Source organism: Antechinus flavipes, chromosome 2, assembly GCF_016432865.1.
Source record: "Antechinus flavipes isolate AdamAnt ecotype Samford, QLD, Australia chromosome 2, AdamAnt_v2, whole genome shotgun sequence".
NCBI lineage: Eukaryota > Metazoa > Chordata > Mammalia > Dasyuromorphia > Dasyuridae > Antechinus > Antechinus flavipes.
Window position 1 is genome coordinate 349310572 of NC_067399.1, and position 20073 is coordinate 349330644.

Genomic DNA, 20073 nt, shown 5'->3' on the forward strand with positions numbered 1-20073 from the left:
AATAATTTTTAAATTGTTTCTTCTGGATCTATTTTCCAGATCAGCTGTTTTTTTCAATGAGGTTTTTCTCTTTTTCTTTCTTTTTTCATTCTTTTTAGTTTGACTGATTCTTGGTGTCACACAAAGTCATTAGCTTCCATTTGCTCTGTTTTAAGTTTTTAATATGTGATTTTCTTTTTTATCTTTTGTATTTCTATTTCCATTTAGTTAATTCTATTGTTTAAAGAATTGTTTTCTTCAGATAATTTTTTTCTTCCTTTTCTAAGCTGTTCACTTTCTCATGCATATCTCTCATTCCCTTCCTCATTTTTCTTCTGCCTCCATTATTTGCCTTTTAATGTCTTTTATGAGCACTTCTAATAAGTTCATTGGGTTTGAGATTAATTTGTATCACTCTAAGATTTCTTCTGTGGACATACTATCCTTGTCTGAGTTTGAGTTTTGGTCTGTCCTGTCATCATAGTAACTTTCTATGATCAATATTTTTGTCTGTTGCTCATTTTCTTTCCTTTTCTTTTTTGTTTACTTTTAGTTTTGAGCTCTGAGCTCTTTGAGCTTGTTCTTTTCAGGAAACAGCATGATTTCCCAGTTTGCCTTCTGAGCTGGGATTCAAGCAGCCCCACTGACTTGCTCTTCTACTGAGCCAGGACTGAAGATCTTAGTTGTTGATTTGCTGTGATTAAGTCCTTCTCACCAGCTTTTCCAAAGTCAATCTGAGCAGGGCTGAACACCCTTTTCACTCCAGTGAGACTGACTTTTCTTAAAGTGTTTCCAGTCTATTTGAATTGAAAAGTTGTTTCATTCCATCCGACTTTCGGATGGTTGATTCCATGTATTTTTAGAGGGAAACTGAGAGGGCTTAAGCAAGTTTCTGAGTTTAATCCTCTATCTTGCCTACACCCCGGAAGTCATATATATTTTCAATGTTTGTGTCCCATACCTGGAATTCTCTCCCTCTTTATCTAACTCTCCTGACTTCCCTTCAAGTCAGCTAAAATTTCAACTTCTGAAAGAAGACTTTTCCAATCCCCCTTAATGCTAGTACCTTTCTTCTGAGATTATTTCTAATTTGTTGTAAATATATCTTATTTATACAGAGTTATTTTCATAGTCTCCCAATTCGAAGATTTAGTTCTTGGAATATGAAAAAGGCCAAAAATATATAGCCTAAACAAACAAGGAATAGTTTATCCAGTAAAAATGAATATAATTCTAAAGAGGAGGAATGGATTTTTAATGTAATGGAAGCTATTCAACCATTTCTTTTTAAAAAGTGTTACTGATTTTTTTTTTCATCACATTTACAGATTTCTTCCACTTCATGAGAGGTTATTTACAATTAACTAAAACTAATAATAGTGACTTTATTTGAAATACTTCACATTTGTAGCACACTACAGCAACAAGTTTCTTGTAAAAATATGCATAATCACAAAAATAAATTTGTAGCTTTACATATATTTGTATATATATATATGCATGTATCTTAAGTTTATCACCTCTGCCTCAGGAGAAAATATGATTCCTATGGTATCTTAAGTTTTTATTATATTGATCATAGTACTCATAGCTTTCAAAGTTGTTTGTTTTTTATAGTGTTGTTATAATTTATTTTGGTTCTGGTTATCTAATTCTTCACTTTATAAAAATCCTTAAAATGATTTATTTTATAGTATTGTTGTTATACCATAAAATAATCTTCTGATTATCCTTTTCAAAATCTGTATTAGTTCATTTAAATCTTTCCATTTCTCTTTAAAATCATCAACATAACATCCTTATTTTTATGGCATAATTCCACATACCATAGTTTATTCAGTAATTACTCAATTGATGGACAGCTTGTTAAGTTCCAGTATTTTAGCATCAAAAAGAGCTGTCTTATATATATTTGAATGTATAGCACCTTTTTCTATGTATTTGATCAATTTTTACTGTAGGCCTATTAAAGGTACTGCTTAGTAAATTTATATGTACAATTCCAAATTGTTTTTCAGAATGACTGTGTCCTTCCAATTTCCCATAGTCCTTCAAAGATTTATCATTTTCACTATTTGGTCATTTGTGTGGTGAGTTCCCAGAATTATTTAATTTTGCATTTCTCTAGTACTAATTTAGAGAATTTTTTAAAAATGGCTATAGATAACTTAAATTTCTTACCTTGAGAAGTGGAACATGACTATCTGTCTTATAGAAATAAATCAGGTTTTTTATATTTCTTCTTTTGCTTATGATAAGACTTATGATAAAAAGATCCAAACTGAACAAAAACTTGATAATATAAATATAGGTATAAAAGAAACATTAAAAAGAAAATATGGACTGTTCAATCATAAAGAATTAAATAATGATAAACCAGGGACAGGTAGGTGATGCATTGGATATCAGCTCCAGAATGAGTAGGACTTGAGTTCAAACCCAGGCTCAGACTCTTAACCTCCAACTTAACCAATTGCCTCCAAAATAAATAATAATTATCTATTTACACCCTAATTTTGGAAGAGAAAACATGTGTTCTATCAGAATGGTATTATCAGTGTACAGAGAGGATTCTAATAAGACATTCTGGAAGAAATTTTGTTATGTCTTAATGATTTTAAATGAAGAAAGGAAAAGGAAGATGAAAGGAACATCTTACTGGTAAGAAAGAAAGAAGAAGGGTGATAGAACTTATCTCATAGTAGGAAAAAACAAATACAAAATAATGCAAATGACAAGAAAGGTATATGGTGAAGGATGACACCACACATTCATCTATACTGGTCAAAGGTAAGAAAAATACACATGGTTGGATATAGAAGGAAATAGGAGTTTCTTCCTCAGAAGGGAGTGGGGAATAAGAGGGAGGAAAAATTAAAGGGGACATTAGTTGACTAAAAATATTCTAATCACAAAGATATATTGCGAAGAGGATTATAAAGGAAAGGAATAATGGATAAGACCTCATGATTAATCTTTGGGCAAGGAAAAGAGAAAGGAGATAGGGCAACAGAAGCAGATTGCATTAAATCTAGAGTGCAGGTGCTGAACATACTCTTTTCTCACCACTCTTTTCTTCTCTAAAAGATATGGATAGGAAGCAAAGAGAAATAAAGAATAGTTGGAAAGAAATAAAATAATTAATGACCTTAACTCTGAATAGGAATGGGATGAACTTACCCATAAAACAGAAAGTGATAGCAGATTGTATTAGAAAGCAAAATCTCTCAGTATATTCTTTAGAAGAAACATTTATGACATGAAAAGATTCAAACAGTTAAATAAGAGGTCCAAGAAATTTTTATACTTCAGCTGAAAAGAGAAAGGCATGATGTCAGACAAGGCAACAACAACAACAACAAAATTGATTCAAAAGATATGAGTGAAACTACATTTTGCTGAAAGGCTAGGCAGTAAATACCAATACCAGGTATGTATGCCTTGAATGGCATAATGTCTAAATATTTAAATAAAAAGTTAAATGTGTTAAATGAAAAAATCAAAAATAAATTCATAAAAGCTGACTTTTTCCATTCAGATGGAGATCATTCTTATCAAATTAAACAAGAAATTACCTAATGATCGCAATATAACTAAAGAAATGTTAGCTATTATAGATTTTTGATAACAATTGAATGAGGATAGAAAATGTTTACCTATTTCTTAGCTGTTCTGTCTTCTTCCAGCATAAAATCTTCACTAATATAGAAATATAAACACATATTTTACTTATCTTGATTTAAAAAATATTCAAGTAAGCATTAGTCAAGAAAGGATTAAAATAGTCTGAGACTATATCAATTAATCTTAAAGAATGAATAGTTTAAAAAGATGTATTTTTGTGATGTAGTCAAAGTAGTTTTTTATATCTTTAAATGCTTTAATCCTTTGTACCAACCTGTTTATTGTTCCTTGTATGTCCTCTGATTTCATCTCTCCAGTTTCTGTCCCTACTTCAGTTTCTTGCTCCCACTAAAGGGAGTATCCTCTTCCCCATTTAGGACAGAGGGACTGGGGAGGAGTTATGTCACCATGTGCTTTGTTCACTCTGGCTCTTAGCTCTTATCAATCCCTGAAAAAGGTAATTACTATTTCATCTTTAAGTTAAAACTATATATACACACAGACTTACTATATATACATACATACTTAAAGACATTATATTGGATTGTTTTATACCAAGTAATGCAATTATAAGTGGTAACCTTTTCTTTCTTTTACTATTATAGATTAAAAATCTTATATTTACAAATTATATTTATAAAACTTTTGGGGTCTGTGACAATCATTGTATAATTTTATCATGTATTGTTTTGCACAACTCTCTAATTTTTAAATGAGTCTTCAAAATAAAGCAAATTTGATTTGAACCTAGTTAATTGGATTTTATATCCAGCTTTTTTCTTTTAAACCATGACACCAAACTGCCTACATTGCTTCAGGTATTATATTTTTCAGATTATATACTATCCTTGGATACTATGTAATAATCATCATTTAACTTTTTGAATCAATATAAAAAGAAAATTTAAAGAATACAATCCTTAGAAAATTAGAAATTAGAAAATTCCTTGATTATAACATTATAATATTAAGTGCTTATCTGAAACTGATTTCTTAAAAAAGTTCTTGTGGGATTTACATAATCTTAAAATGTAAAAAGTAAAAACTAAGTAAATGAAGAGAGTATTTCATTGAAAGTACCACTGAGCTAACAAGATAGATTATAATTGCCTCTCAAAATATTTTATAAATCTGCTGCTGTTCTTCAGTAATTTAGTTGTATCTGACTTTTAATCACTCCCTTTGGCATTTACTTGGCAAAAATACTGGAGAACTTTAGAATTTTCTTCCGTAACTCATTTTACATATGAGGAACTGTGACAAAGAAGATTAAGTGACTTGCTCAGGGTCACACAGCTAGTTAGTATTTGAAAGTAGATTTGAACTCGTGAAGATGATTCTAAGCCCCATGCTCTATCCACTGCAACCTCTAGTTATAAATCAGTACTTAAAGAATATCTCATATTCTTATGGTTTGCATTGTGTTGTAAAAGCTAATTTCCATTTCAAGTTATGAAATTGTCTTTATATTTGTGCAAAGGACTATATAGCATATGATGTATAGACAATATCCTATCATTGACATTTCTAGTACAAGGGATATATGTAATGAATTGTTATATTTTGCTTTATTTATCAATACAAATACATGAACTGAGATAATTATATTATGTGCCTATCATTATCTTGAAATATCTTTTTGTCAAGTATTAACACATAGCTAGGGGAATTAATATTTATATGTCTGGCTACTGATTACACTAAAAGGTAATAGTAAAATAAAAAATGTTAGATTTAAAATCATTCTTATTTTAATGCTTCTAATTAAGCTTGGATCTTTGTATATGAAGTTTCTAAATAATTTTTATCTTTTGGCTATGTCTACCAGCATATTTAAATTACATTCCTCCTTTTCAGCAAACCATCTATAATGATTATTTAATAATTATTTCCAATGCCTATTCCAGCTTTCATTACCCAAAATTAATGAAAATTTGAGGTGAAAATGCTTGTGCTATGGATATACATTTCCTTTCATAATAAAAAGATATTTATTTTAATACAAATGATGTTTAAACAGAAAAAAAACCAAATATATGTGTCAAGATAATATAGCTGCGTCATCAATAATTAGCAAGCTTATTGTAACTATTAGAGTCTGATTGCTTACATTTGCTAACATTTTCTATCATGTTCTTTCTATCTTTCCCTTAATAAATGGCAAGCAAGAAAAAAATAGATAAAATATGCAATAAATAATATAAGTTGACTTTAAAAACTAGTTCTTAGACAGTATAAAAATTGATTCAAAGAGTCAAAGGAATCTAGGATTATGCAGATTTTATCTTAATATTTGCCAAGAAATACTTAAGAGAATTGTCATTGCAAGAGATTCCTATATTGTCTGCAGCTTCATTCAGTCAAGATATCCTCAGTTGCCATCTAGCTGCAAAGGATATTTATATTTAAAAAAAAAAACTTATAGTTTTAAAATTGTATTTAATAAGTATTTTAATAGCTAACCATAAAATAATTATTTTAAATTTAATATATGTATGCTATTCCTTTACAGCAATATTATAGTCACCTCTTTCAATCAGGCAAAGGTTTTATCCATCTACAAAACAGTTTCTAATCATTTCAAATGTAAATATAATTTTAAATGATCAACAACATGAATGTTGATTAAATGTTTATTTTGTCCAATCCAATACAGTGGTTTGTTAATTTTTGTCCAATCACTTATTAGCCATCCTGTAGTTGTAGACATAGCAAACATTGCAGTTAACAGATTGTAGATAAATTCCATAATATTTTGTAAAGAACAAATAAAAAAGTTTTGATGATTTCCTAGACTGTAAACAGTTGTCCAACATCAGAACAGTAGTAATCAAAGTTTGCAAATAAAAATCTTTAACTTGTATTTTAGTTCTATAGCTAATTTCATAAATGTTTTAATAGCAGAAAACCATTTAATATAAAATGTGGAATTTACAAAGAATGCAGATACAGTTTGATGATTTTCATTTTATAAAATTAAAAGTAAACATAATAGCTGAATATCCAAGTTAAGATATTTTTTGAAAATTTTTATGTTTTAGCATTAAAAAAAGGACGGTTTTGGATTACACCGGATCCTTATCACAAAGATGACACCATCCAGATTGGACGTGAGGTGAAAATATCTTGCCAAGTAGAAGCTATTCCTTCTGAGGAGTTAACTTTTAGTTGGTTTAAAAATGGACGTCCCTTAAGAAGTTCTGAGCGGATGGTTATAACACAGACTGATCCTGATGTTTCCCCTGGAACGACAAACTTGGACATCATTGATTTGAAATTTACTGACTTTGGAACATACACATGTGTAGCATCCCTAAAAGGAGGAGGCATATCAGATATAAGTATTGATGTTAACATATCCAGCAGCACAGGTAAGATATTACATGACAAAGGATGTCCATATTTTTAGAATTATATGAGAACAGTTATTCTTTGCTTAGTAGATATAACTTTTTCAAAAAATAATATTTCCCTTAATTGCATGTAAAATATTTTTAATATTGATTTTTTTGAGTTCTAAATTCTTTCCTTTCCTCCCCTTTAGTTCTTCTCTGAGATGGTAAGCAATTGATTATAGATTATACATGTGCAAATAGATGAAGCTTTTTGATCTTTATTCTTCCCTAGCAAGAAAGATTTTTTTAAAAGAAGATTTTGTGTCTGAGTAATAGATACTGCATTATGAAAACTATTTTTTTTAGAATAAAATGCTTTTTGAAGTAAAAATCATAGAGATGTTACATTAGCTTTTAGTATGATTCAATATCTGTAAGTTATTGTATAAAATAGACTATAGTAAAATTGTTTTAAATGTTTAAATAGGTTAATATATAAAATAAAATTAGATTTGAAGTAAAAAAAATAACTTTAATTTGTCTTCAACAATCACAAAATAATTGGAATTGTGCAAAAATTAAATTTATGATTTTTAAAAGATAATTGGAATTTCCTTTAAAATGAGAGTCAGAATTAATTACATTTTCAATTGAGTTAAAACACATCCATTCTGAATATTTATTTTTGTAAACACATTGTCATTTATTTGTGCTAATTTAGATGTGATCACGAAAGTGTAAGGGACCACCCTAGCATGGGATAGAAGGATGCACAATATGATCTTTCAAGATCAGTTATACTCCAGAGCCCAGCTTCTTAAACTGTGATTCATGATTTCATAGATGGTCTTGTAACTGAATGTGGGGATCACAAAAGTAAGATTTGTATATCTCTTTTATATACCCACATACCTAGGATCATGTAAAAGAATTCTCTGGTGAAAAGGGGATGCAGGTGGGAAAAAAGTTTAAGAAGTTTTGCTTCTTAAACTTTCTGCTAAATAAATTTATTTTTCTTTTCTATTTATTTCTAGTGTCATTTTCATTGGAATATTTTTTTAAATACTAGGAGAAGAATTCACTAAGATACTTCAAGAAGTATATTCTTTGCTTTGTTTATACTCTGCAATCAAAAATCAGCTTGAATGTATATTATCTTGTCAATATTTACATTGATAATGAATCTAAGATCTTGTGTCTTGAGTTCATAGATCGTTTCATTGAACCTGAGGACATCTAGTCCATCATTTTCATTACACAATTGAAGAAACTGAGACCAAAAGAGGATAAGGGTTTTGACAAAGTCCTCACAGGTAGTATTTATCAGAAGTATCTTCCAACTCCAAAGTCAGTGAGTTTTTCACTGTACTATATACTTTCTCATTCTTGTAGTTCCTATTTACAGACCACACTAAGCTCTTGTTCTCTCTAAGAATATATTATTATCCCCTCTTTAAGCTAATCAAATTTGTTATCATCTAGAACTGTATTTCTAAAAGTTGTCCCACTTTTTAATTAGTGAAAAAAATGAAGATCTAGATTATATATACATACATGTGTCTGTTGATCACAGACTTCCTTTCAAAATAAAATAACATTTTCTCAACTAAATTGTTTTGAAATATTGAAGTCAAATTTTTGCCAATTACAAAAATACATGATTCCCAGGATTGACCGTTTTAGAGATCTGAAAAAAACAAAACAAAACAAAACAAAACAAAAAAAAAAAAACGTCGCTTCAGAGTTAACCATATAATGCTACATGAGTGATTCACATGTTATTAGAGCATACATAGAGTTCTTTGGGTACATATCAAATTTGACTGTAGCTTAAAAAGGATAGGTCCAAATGAAAACTAAGATTACCTAAGAGAAAAAGAGTATGAGAAAAACTAATGGTATTATAATCTTATTCATTAATGTTAATAAACAGAGAAGGAAAGTGCAAGTCTAAATTTTATGTCTCTAGAATTGGTCTGGAAATCATTGCTATCCGTATGACATTGAAGGATGAACTTAACCACCCATGGTTTCAATTTCTTCAAATGAAAAATGAGTTTGAAGAATTTTAGTTAAAAAATTACAGAGACTCAAAAGGTATTATGGAATCCTAAAGAAATAATAACGTGACATTTCTACATACAATTATGTCCCATTCCTGTTAGCTAACACCCATTTTTTAACTAGAAAGGAAAATTTTTCTTACCATCTTTTATATCCTTATATTTAAGTCTTTTTAAATAAAGTTTTTATGGATATCTGTGTCTAATATCCTTATAGTAATGCTAAGTATCTTCCCTTTTCCTATTCCCAGAGAGCTATCTCATACCAAAAAATATATTTTTGAGAGAGAAAAAAATCAGAAAAATTGATCAATACAAATGAAAATGTCTGGAAATGTTTGCAATATATAACACCTGTGTACCTTCTACCTGCACAAAGGAATGGGTTTAGCATGTCTTCTCATTTCTTGTCATTATGCTCTTTATTAATCTTTAAAATTTTATTTATAATTTTGTACATTCACTTTTAACTTTTTCACATGTAGCTCTGTCCATTTACATTGTTGTGGTTGCTGTGTATGCAATTTTCTTGATTTTGCTTACTTCTTTCATAAATATTTCCATGCTTTGTTGTATTTATTTCTTATAGTACATTAATCCACCTACATTCATGCAACACAATTTGTTTAGCCATTCCCTGGTTGATGCTCATATATTTTGTCCGTTTTTTTTTTTTTTTTGTTGTTGTTTGTTTGTTTGTTTGTTTGTTTTACTAACACAAAAGACTGCTGTAAATATTTTGCGATATATGGACATTTTCTTCTTATTGATGGTTTCCTGAAGTTATAAATGAGCCCAGGAATGGAGTGTCTAGTTCAAAGGATATGAAATTTTAATAATTTTATTTTCATAGTTACAAGTTTCTTTTCAGTTTCATACTTCCACCAATAATATGCATCAGTGTGCCTGTCTTTCTACAACCATTCCAACATTGGCTATTTTAAAAAATATATATTTTATTTTTCCCCTGATTACATGAACTCCTCAACAATTTTTGCATTTATTTTAAGTTTTGAATTTGGAATTCTATACCTCCTTCCCTCTCCTTCCCTCTCTCTGAGATGGTAAGTAATTTGATATACATGTGCAAACAAATGAAACATTTCCATATCAGTAATTTTGTAAAAAAAAACAACAAAAACTTGAGAGAGACAGAGACAATGACAAAGACAGAGAGATAGATACAGATTGAGACAGAGAGAAAGTCTCACACACAAAGAATATAAAAACATGCTTTAGTCTATATTCAGACATAATTATTTCTCTAGAGGCAGAGAGCATTTTTCATCATTTTGGGAGATTGTCTTGGATCTTTGTAGTACTTAGAATATCTAAGCCATTTACAATCCTTCATTGTACAATTTTGTTATTACTTTATACAATATTCTACTGCTCTTTTGTCTTCATGTGTTTCTGAAATCATCCTTATAGTAAAATAATATTCCATTACAATCACCCCATTCCCCCAGTTGATGGGTATCTCCTTGATTTCCAATTCTTAGCCCGACAAAAAGAGATACTATAAATATTTTTGTACAAATAGACTCTTTTCCCTTTTTGAAAAAAATTTTCTTGAGAATATAGACCTAGAAGTGAAATTGCTGGATCAAAATATATATTTGGTTTTATAGCCATTTGGGCATAGGTCCAAATTGATTTCCAATTAGAGGAGTTCACACTCCTCTAATAATGCATTAGTCTCCCAGTTTTCTCACATATCTCCAAAAATCATAATTTCCCTTTTTTGTCATATTAACTAATCTAATATGTGTGAGGTTAGTACCTCAGATCCATCATTGACTATTGCCCTTTATTGATCTTTGCAAGTTTTCAAGATGAGACAAAATCTTAGGTTTTTTGTTTTTTATTTTGGAAATACAGTCATCATATTTTTGGTGATTTGGAGCTTCCTTCATATGATTGTGAATATTTTGTAATTCTTTTGAGAATTATTTGTTTATATATTTTGACTATTAAGAAATGGCTATTATGTATAATAAATTACATTTATTACATTAATTACATTACATTTACCTACTTATTACATTACTTACATATAAATATGTATAATATAGTTATATAAATATAATGATATATTGATATATGTAAATAATATTTTTTCCTACATATTATGTTATGTAATTTTATCTCCACACATATTATTGAAATATCTTGGGTACCAAATTCTTGTCAGATAATTTTTTTCCAAAGACTTTCCTGCAATTGGGCATTTTAATCTTAGATTCGTTGATTCTTTTAAGTGTAGCAGTTTTTCAATTTTATGTCATCAAAGTTATCTATTTTATCTTTATAATTTCTTTTTTGATTAATAATACATTTCATATTCATGACTGTGAGACTATGAGAATCTCTTCTCTTAATTTTGCTAGTATTATTTTTAATATTAAAGGCCTTGTATTCATTTACAAGGTATCATGAAATATAGACTATTGTGCTCTCTGAAATCTTTAAAACTTTTCAAGTTTTCCAAGTAATTCTTTTTTTTTTAAATTAAATAACGATATTTTCCAAGGCAATTTATTCTTTTTACTTAATTGCCTGGTTATTGAATTCTATAGTTTCTGATTAGTCTATTCCACTGGTGAGCTCTCTGTTTTAAAATTAATAATAGATGGCTTTGATTATTGCTGCTTTGTAATATAGCTTGAGATATGAAAGCAATATGCTCCCTTTCCCTTAGTTCTTTTGATCATTTCCCTTGATTTTCTAGAGCTGTTGTTTTTCCAGATTTTTAAAATTATTTTTTCAACCTCTATAAAGTATGCTCTTGACAATTGGATTGGAATAACATTAAAATATAAATAAATTTCCACATGATTGTCATTTTTATTATATTTCTCTGCCTTAGTCATGAACACTAAATATCCTTCCAGTTATTTAACTTGTTATTTATTTAAGTTCAATTGTATTTTTTCAGTTCAAAATCATTCCATGCTCCACTCCATTCCCTACCCATCAAGAAGTAAGAAATATAAAAGCTTGTCATATAAAATAAATTTTTGCATTGGCTATATTTGGGGAGGGAGGTAAGGGGAAAAAAAAAAAAAAAACATGCTTCAGTTTGCATTGTAAAACTGTCAGTTCTATTTCTGAATGTTGATATTTTTAGCCATGAATCTTTTGGAATTGTGATAGGGCATGGTGCTGATCAGATTTCCTGAGGTTGTTCTAGATGTTACCCTTACAATACTGCTGTGATTTTGTAAATTATTCTTTTGGTTTTGCTTATTTCTCTTTGCATCAGTTTAAGTCTTCCCAGATTTTTTTTCTAAAATCATCCCTCTCATCCTTTCTTATAGACCAAGAATATTCCATCATATTAATATATCATAATTTGTTCAGCCATTCCCCCACTTATGGGTTTCTCCTCAGCTTCCAATATTTTGCAAACACAAAAAGAGATGTCATAAATATTTCTATACACATGGATCATTTTTACTTTTTTCTTTAAATACTTTATAATAGACTCTATAAAAGTATTTATTAAGTAAACCCTAGAAATTGTATGCATTTTAAAATTATTTGGAATGGGAATTTACTTTATATTGTAGCTTCTTATGTTTTCTTATTTTGTAGGAAAATTGATGATGTTTTAATGAATTATTTTATTGATTGAAATAATGCTGAAGCTATTGATTGTCTGAATTAATATCTTTTCTGACTCTCTAGGATTGTCTTGATATATAATTACATAATTAGCAAATGGGGTCTCATTTTCATTTTTTAGCATTTAGTTTCTTTGTCTTGTCCTATTATTGTTGCTAATTTCAAAACTATATATATATATATATATATATATATATATATATATATCTCACAAATAGTGGGAAGATTGAACATCTTTAATTAACTCTTGTATTTATTTTAGAAGATTCTAATATGTCCTCACTGCATATGAGGATTCCTTTTATTTTAAATAGTTTTAAAATTTATATTGAGAAAATTCCCTCAGTGCCTATATTTTGTAGAGTTTTTAGCACAAAGGGGTACTTTGTCAAGATATTTTTTTCTACATCAATTAAGATGATCCTATGATTTTGTATGCTTTGATTTTTAATATATGATATAATATGATTGAATATGCTGATTGTTTTCCTAATGCTGAATTCTTCTTGCCTTCTTGGTATAAATCCCACTTGGTCATTGCATTTCTTGGATATGTCATCATGGTTTATTCAACAGGACTTTAAAATGTTAAAATCAAAATTCATTAATAATATTAGTCTATTGGCCAAGAGTTTTCTCTTTCCTAGGTTTAGGTATTAGAATGATACTTGTTTTAATAAATGTTTCTGATAGTGTGCATTACTTTTTCAATTTTTGAGACCAATTTGTGAAGTATGAACACTGAAAAACTTGATAGAATTTTTTATAAGGAATTTTATTAGGACAAAGTAGCTTCTTTTAAATTTTTCTTTTGGCAATTCCTTTACAGCTAAATTGATTTCCTTTTCAGAGATTAGGTTACTTAAGGTAAATATTTGTTCTTCTGATAGTTCAAATATTTTATATTTTAGATATTCCTATATTTCTTTCATCTTCTTACTTTTTCTAGAATATATCTGTGTATAATATGTTCGATTGTTCATTTTATTTTTCCTGCTTTTGTTGTGATTTCATCTTGCTGATATGTTAATGTGATTTCTTCTCTTCTTTTAATCACATTAACATATCAGCAAGATGAAATCATTAGTTAAAAGTTTATCAATTTTATTATTATTTTCAAAGAAATAGTGTTACTATAATTTTTTTCTTCCTAAAGGGTTGTTGTTGTTGGCTTTTTGTTTTTTGGGTTTTTTTTTTTTTTTGGTTTTACACTTTGTTTCTCCTCTAATTGTAATATCTATTATTTTGTGCTTATTTTAGGTTTGTTTTTTGTTGGTTTTGTAATTTTAAAAAGATACATTTTCAATTAATTAATTCTCTCTTTTTCTATTTTGTAACATATGATTGCAGGGATATAATTTTTTGTTTTAGCTTCATTCCAGAAATTTTGGTATACTGTTTAATAATTATAATATTTTTATGTAGATATTAATTATTTCTATAATTTGACATTGTTAAGTCTCCATTTGAATCTGTATCTTTCTTTGTGCTCCCTAAGCCAATTACTACATTTGTTGTTTTATGGTCTATAAAGGGTATATTAGTTATTCATGCCTTTTTAAATTTGTTTGCAATTTCTCTATGTTTATAACATGGTGAGTTTTTGTAAAGCTACTACATTAGATAGAGAGACATGCAAATTTTTATTTTGATCTCCCATTTTAAAGACGCCACAAATCTTTTAACTCTAGTTTCAACAATTTATTTGTATCTATAGTTTTCCATTTAATTTTTTATAAGATTTATCTAAAACTAAAAAAGGAAAGGACATTTCCTGTATCTATTGTGTTACTCTCTAAATCTTCTCATAATTTAATAGAATGCTTCCTTTATGTATTTGAGTGGTGGGGTATTTGGAGCATACACATTTATTAATGATATTAAATTATTCTCTATAGTTCCCTTTGGCATAATTTCGCTTTTTTGTTTATCTATTTTTATTTCCTTTATGTTTGTTTTTGTTTTGTCAGATAACATGGTAATAACTCCTATTTCTTCTGGACTAACTTGATGCATAGTAAATTATTATCATTCAACCAATTTTCTTTTTTGTTTGTATTTACTTTTGAAATGTTTTTCTAATAAATAACAGATTGTGATGTTTTGTTTTCTTATGCAGAATGTCACTTTTTCAATTTATAGGATTGTTTAATCTATCCATGTTTAAATTTATGAGAGTTGTTTATAATTTCCTCTGTGTAATATTTTTCCAAGTTAGGATTTTTTCTTCTATTGTAAACACAGTACTATGTTCCCTGAGTTGCTTTATCTTATTCTTTTTCAAGGTGCCCTATTTCTATGGGATCTCTTCCTTTAAATCTTTGTTTCCTCTTCTCATTTGTTCCTTCTGTCTTTTGAAATTTTGTTTTTTAAATCATTTTTCATCTGATTTTATCCAGTTATTATTTAATTTCCCCCATCTCACCACCCCCTTTTTAGTTAAATTCCATCTTCTCTTCTTACCTTCAACTAATCCCATTCTTTAGATTTTATTTCATTTTTTTGCCTTCTTTTCCACAAAAGATCTCTCACTTCATTATCAGTCATCTCTTTCTGTACTCTAAATCTTCATTCTTTAATTCATGACCCTTATTTTTATTATCTGAATTCTATCTTTTCTCTGTACTTTTCATGCAAACAAAATTTACAGTGTCTATCCTAGATTCTCCTTTATGCCATCATCTTCTAGTGGTGGTCTCTTGGATATTCCTGTTTTTTTGTGTCTCATTTCTGGAACAATACCAATTGAAATAGTGTTCTCTCTGGTCCCATGAAAATGTTCCTCTTTCATCATGTCCCTGATTAAGTACTTCACCACTGGTTACCATCTTTCTTCACATTTTCCTCAAAATCTTCTTTCTGCATACATGCTCACCTTCTTCTTCAAGAAGAAGTTGCTCCTAAGAGTTCCAATTTTCCCTCTCAAAGTAGAAGTAGTAGACTTTTCAAAGCACCAAATCCTCCAGGCCACATCTAATGTCTTCATGTCCCTTCACAGACCACCTCTCTTCCTCTAAAGGAATCATTCATCAATGAAAATACTTCTCACTACCAAAGCAAGACTATCTTCATCCTCTTCCATATTCAGTCCTTCCTCTATCCCTCCTCATCTACTCATACTTATTCCCCTGCAAGTTTTCTACTACTGAAGCAAAGGAATTTCTTTCTATTGCTAGTTCTCAGTTTGACCAGGGAATAACACACATTCACTTCTCTCCCCATTTCTTCCTGCTCCTTTCATGTGGTAATATTAGTCCCTCCTCTGCCTAAAAAAAACCCCTCATACATTAATCCTCTTGTAGGTAGAGTGCCACCAGGCTCTATACATGATACCTCAGTCTGCCTCTATACTATGACTTCACCAGAATTCCTCCTTAGCTTCTGTCTCCATTATTTAAAAAAATGCATCCCTTCCTATTTTCAGGGGAAGAAAAATTTCAAATGGGGGAAAATATGTTGGGAGTTTGTCTGCATATGTCCAGTTTCCTAAAATGCCTACCTGTAGATCTACTAATATGTGGTGAGTGGAGTGGCCTCTTGGGTCACCTGCATCTTCTTTCTTCTAGTTTTATTAATGTCAAAACTAACATGATTGGTCCTTTCTCTAGTAGGATGCTACTTATTGATCATTTCAAAAGTAGATCTTAGTACCTTTCTTTTTCAACATTTTGCCACTTTTACTATAGAAAGAAAAGGGGCTATAAATGACTGAGGCCCATTTTTTTTTATTTTTCTACACTTCAATTTTATTATTCTGTGAATATAGTAGCAAAACTTCTGGTGATAAAACTCAAAATTTAGGCCAGCCCTTAATGTCAGACACACTATGTTGCTGGAAGCAGTCTTGAAGCTTTTCTTGAATTGTAGAACCTTTCAGTTTGTGCTATGCCAGATTTGCTTTCCAGATCCCATAAGATGCATTTTTTAAAATAATTTGATTTTAGTAATTGTTTTTAGAATCTTTGTCCCAAAATCAGAATAATTCTCTGTGAGCTCTGAGAAGCATAAGTGATATTCTTTGTTTCTTTATGGCCATATAATAGCATTGCAATAGAGCCAATGCTACATTATCATATGTAATCATAATAGATGAAAATCACAATTATTTCCAGATACAGTGTTTTTCAAATTCACAAAAAATGAATATTTCAAAAAGTTCCCCAAACAAGCCAACAAAATAAGAAATATTATATAATTTATCAAATATCTCTGCTTGCTTAGCCTTAACTTTGTAAGACCTTTTTCAAGACCACAAATATAATAAAGAGCAAAGCTAATTCTGACTTTCAACTGAAAGAAACCTGGTTCACAATGAACTTTTGATGTCACATGGAGCTTTTCTTACAGAGATTAAGGATTTGGAGTCAATTTAGCATTGCCCTTTATTCATATAGGAAAATTATTCCTCATTGGAAATGCTTCCATTGATAACATCAGTGTTTTAAAGTCATTCAAATGAAATTGGGAAAAAAAGTGTTACTTTTTACATATGATACAAAACAAAAAAATACTTCTTTCCAAACAGAGTTCACTGAAACTCTAGGTTCCCTCTAGCTTAGTCAGTACATATAGAGGTTACATAAATAATCTTTCCATATAGAAATGTAAATAGTTTAACCTTATTGAATTCATTTGATTACTCTCTCATGTCTATCTTATTTATACTTTTCATGAATCTTGTGTTTTTAATGTAAGATTTTCTATTTAGTTCTGTTCTTTTCATCAGGAGTGCTTAAAAATGTTCTGTTTCATTGAATAGCCATTTCCCCTTCTAAAGGATTATGCTCAGTTTTTCTGTGTAGGTGGTTCTGGGTTGTAATCCCTTGCTCCTTTCCTTTCTGGAATATCATATTCCAAGGATTCCAACTCCATAGAAGACATTAAATCTTGTGTGATCTTAACTATGACTCATGATATCTGAATGATTTCTGTCTGGCTGCTTTTCAGTATTTTCTTCTTGATCTGGAAGCTTTGAAATTTAGCTATAGTATTCCTAAGAGTTTTCATTTTGGGATCTCTTTTAGATGATCAGTTAGTTCCTTTAATTTCTATTTTACTCCCTAGAGATGAGATAAAAGAGCATTTTTCCTTTGTAATTTCTAGAAATATAATATCTAGCTCTTTTTATCATGCCTTTCTGGTAGTCCAATAATACTTAAATTATCTATCTTCCAACATTTTTGTTGCTCTTTTACCAAGCTATCAATTCTTTTTTTCCCCCCTCTTTTGCTGAAGTAACTTGGTCATACAGCTAGAAAGTGTTATATCTGAAACCAGATTTGAACTCAATTTCTCCTGACTTCAGAGCTGGTGCTCTATCCACTCTGTCACCTAGCTGCCTCTAGCAATTCTTTTTTATAATTTCCTTGCATCACTCAATTATTTTCTTAATTTTTCTTTAACATTCTTGTCTCTTTTTCAATCTTTTTACAAACTCTTGTTGGGATTGTGTCAAATTAACATATTATGTGAGGTTTTATTTATAAGATATTTTCACGTTATCTTCTCCTGAGTTTATACCTTCGTCTTCCCTGTTGCCACAATAACCTTTTACAGTCAAGTTTTTCCTCCTAATAGGAGGAAAATAATCTGGTCATTTTTCCAGCCTATTTCTTGATTTTGAACTTTATGTTACAGTTGGGATATCATCACTTGGTGATCAGAAGGCACTTTCTCAAACTTAAATCTTTTTTATGTTAATGTTTTTAGAGTTAGTTCTGAGGATGTGCAAATTTTTGGTGCTTTCACAATAGTGTGAACCAAACAGAAATGTGCCCACATATCTTCTCATATGTTCTCTATTCTTTACCTAAAATGATCCCCTTTTCCCCTGTCATTGCAAGTACAAGTGTGCTTCTTGATCCTAGAACTGAAGAGGGTGCCTGTGCTTTTGTGAATGACCTCCATGTCCTAGAACCTGGAAATTCAGAACTATGCATGAGCAACAGAGTCACCAATTAGCACCAGCAGTATTCAATGCCATCAATGGATACCCTAAAATCTTTTAAAACCAGTTTTCTGATTCTTCTGCCTTTGTCTGAGACTTTCCAAAGTAGTATCTGCTGCTGCAACAGCCATTATTGTTGCCACTATGTATGTGTGTACTCTAAACCAGCCTCCTCCCTGGAATCACAGATCTCTCCTGAAGACCTTTTAAGTTTTCTTAAACCAGAAAAATGTTTTGCCTTGATCTTTTGTTGGCTCTGCCACTTTGGGATTTAATTTGAGACATTATTTTAAAGCTGTTTAGAATTAAATTTTGAGAGAATTCAGATTGTTGCTACTCCCAATCCTCCATCTTGGTTGTGCCCTTATCATTTCTTTGACCACTTTTTACTCTATCATTCTTATTTTATTTTAAAAATCTTTTTCAGTTCTTTTAAGAATTTTTTTTGCTGTTGTAGTCAATCTGATATTTTTTCTTTTGAGGGTTTAATTATAGCTGTTTTCATATAGTGATATATGTTTGTAACTTGATTTCCCCTATCACTATAGTAGATTTTTATGGATAGATTCTTTGTTATTGTTTGCTTATTTTTCTAGCCTATTTTATATTTTAAAATTTACATCAAAATTGATTTCTCCACCATACTGCTGTTTTCATAGTTAACTCTGGGTATTTATAATTTTTAGATGCTTCCAAAGTGGTATGATATAGGAAAAGATGTGGCCTTTGCTATCCTGTTCTGTATTCTGGTCCTTATCCAAGAAGGGCCCCTACTCTCTTGCACCTACAAAAACTAATACTTCTCTCTGCCCAAAAAATGGACTAGTATCCTTGCTTCTTTCAGATTGCAAGCACTCCTTTCCACCCTGGAACTGCTACATGGAACTGGACATGGACAATGGGATTATTGAGTAGTATTCAGTGCTGTATCAATGCTGTTATAGGAGTTCTTTGTAATTTCTTTCTGACAAACTGTCTAATTGCCTTAATTGTCTTTGGTAAGAATTCCTGAAGTTCTGTTGTTGTCACACATGCCTCAGAGTTCCCAGTTGGTGGTGCCCTTTGCTTTTGACCAGTTCCGACCAGTGTCACAGATCTCTTTTTCCAACCTCCAAAGCTGTCTTAGGCTAGAAATTATATTTAATCCCAACTCTTTGTTAGTTGTGCTGCTCTAGAATTTGATTTGGCTCTTTATTTTTAAAATTATCTGGAGGAGAGTTAGGCTGACATAGTTCTTATACTTAGCTATCTTGGCTTCAACAACCATATGCTCTTCAACCCAGGGACAGCTTTCCTGGCTGTTCAGTGAATGTGACATATCATATCTTAGCTCTAAGCATTTTCTCTGAGTATTGAGTGCTAGGAATGCTACCCCACTTCAGTTCTGCCTATTGACTTCCATTTGATGGAAGTCTCCAACCCTTCTCTTTCCTCTCTCAATTCCCTTTTAATTCTCTCTCTCTCTCTCTCTCTCTCTCTCTCTGTTTATATATTTATT

At 30.0% G+C, this 20073-nt stretch overlaps 1 protein-coding gene across 1 annotated transcript in view; it reads left to right on the plus strand.

The window, feature by feature from the left end:
• Positions 1-20073, plus strand: part of MDGA2 (MAM domain containing glycosylphosphatidylinositol anchor 2) — an 816139-nt gene that overhangs the window by 327936 nt on the left and 468130 nt on the right. The window contains exon 7 of the mRNA XM_051978002.1: positions 6645-6974. Coding sequence (XP_051833962.1) covers positions 6645-6974 — 330 coding nt within the window. The remainder of the gene's footprint in view (positions 1-6644; positions 6975-20073) is intronic.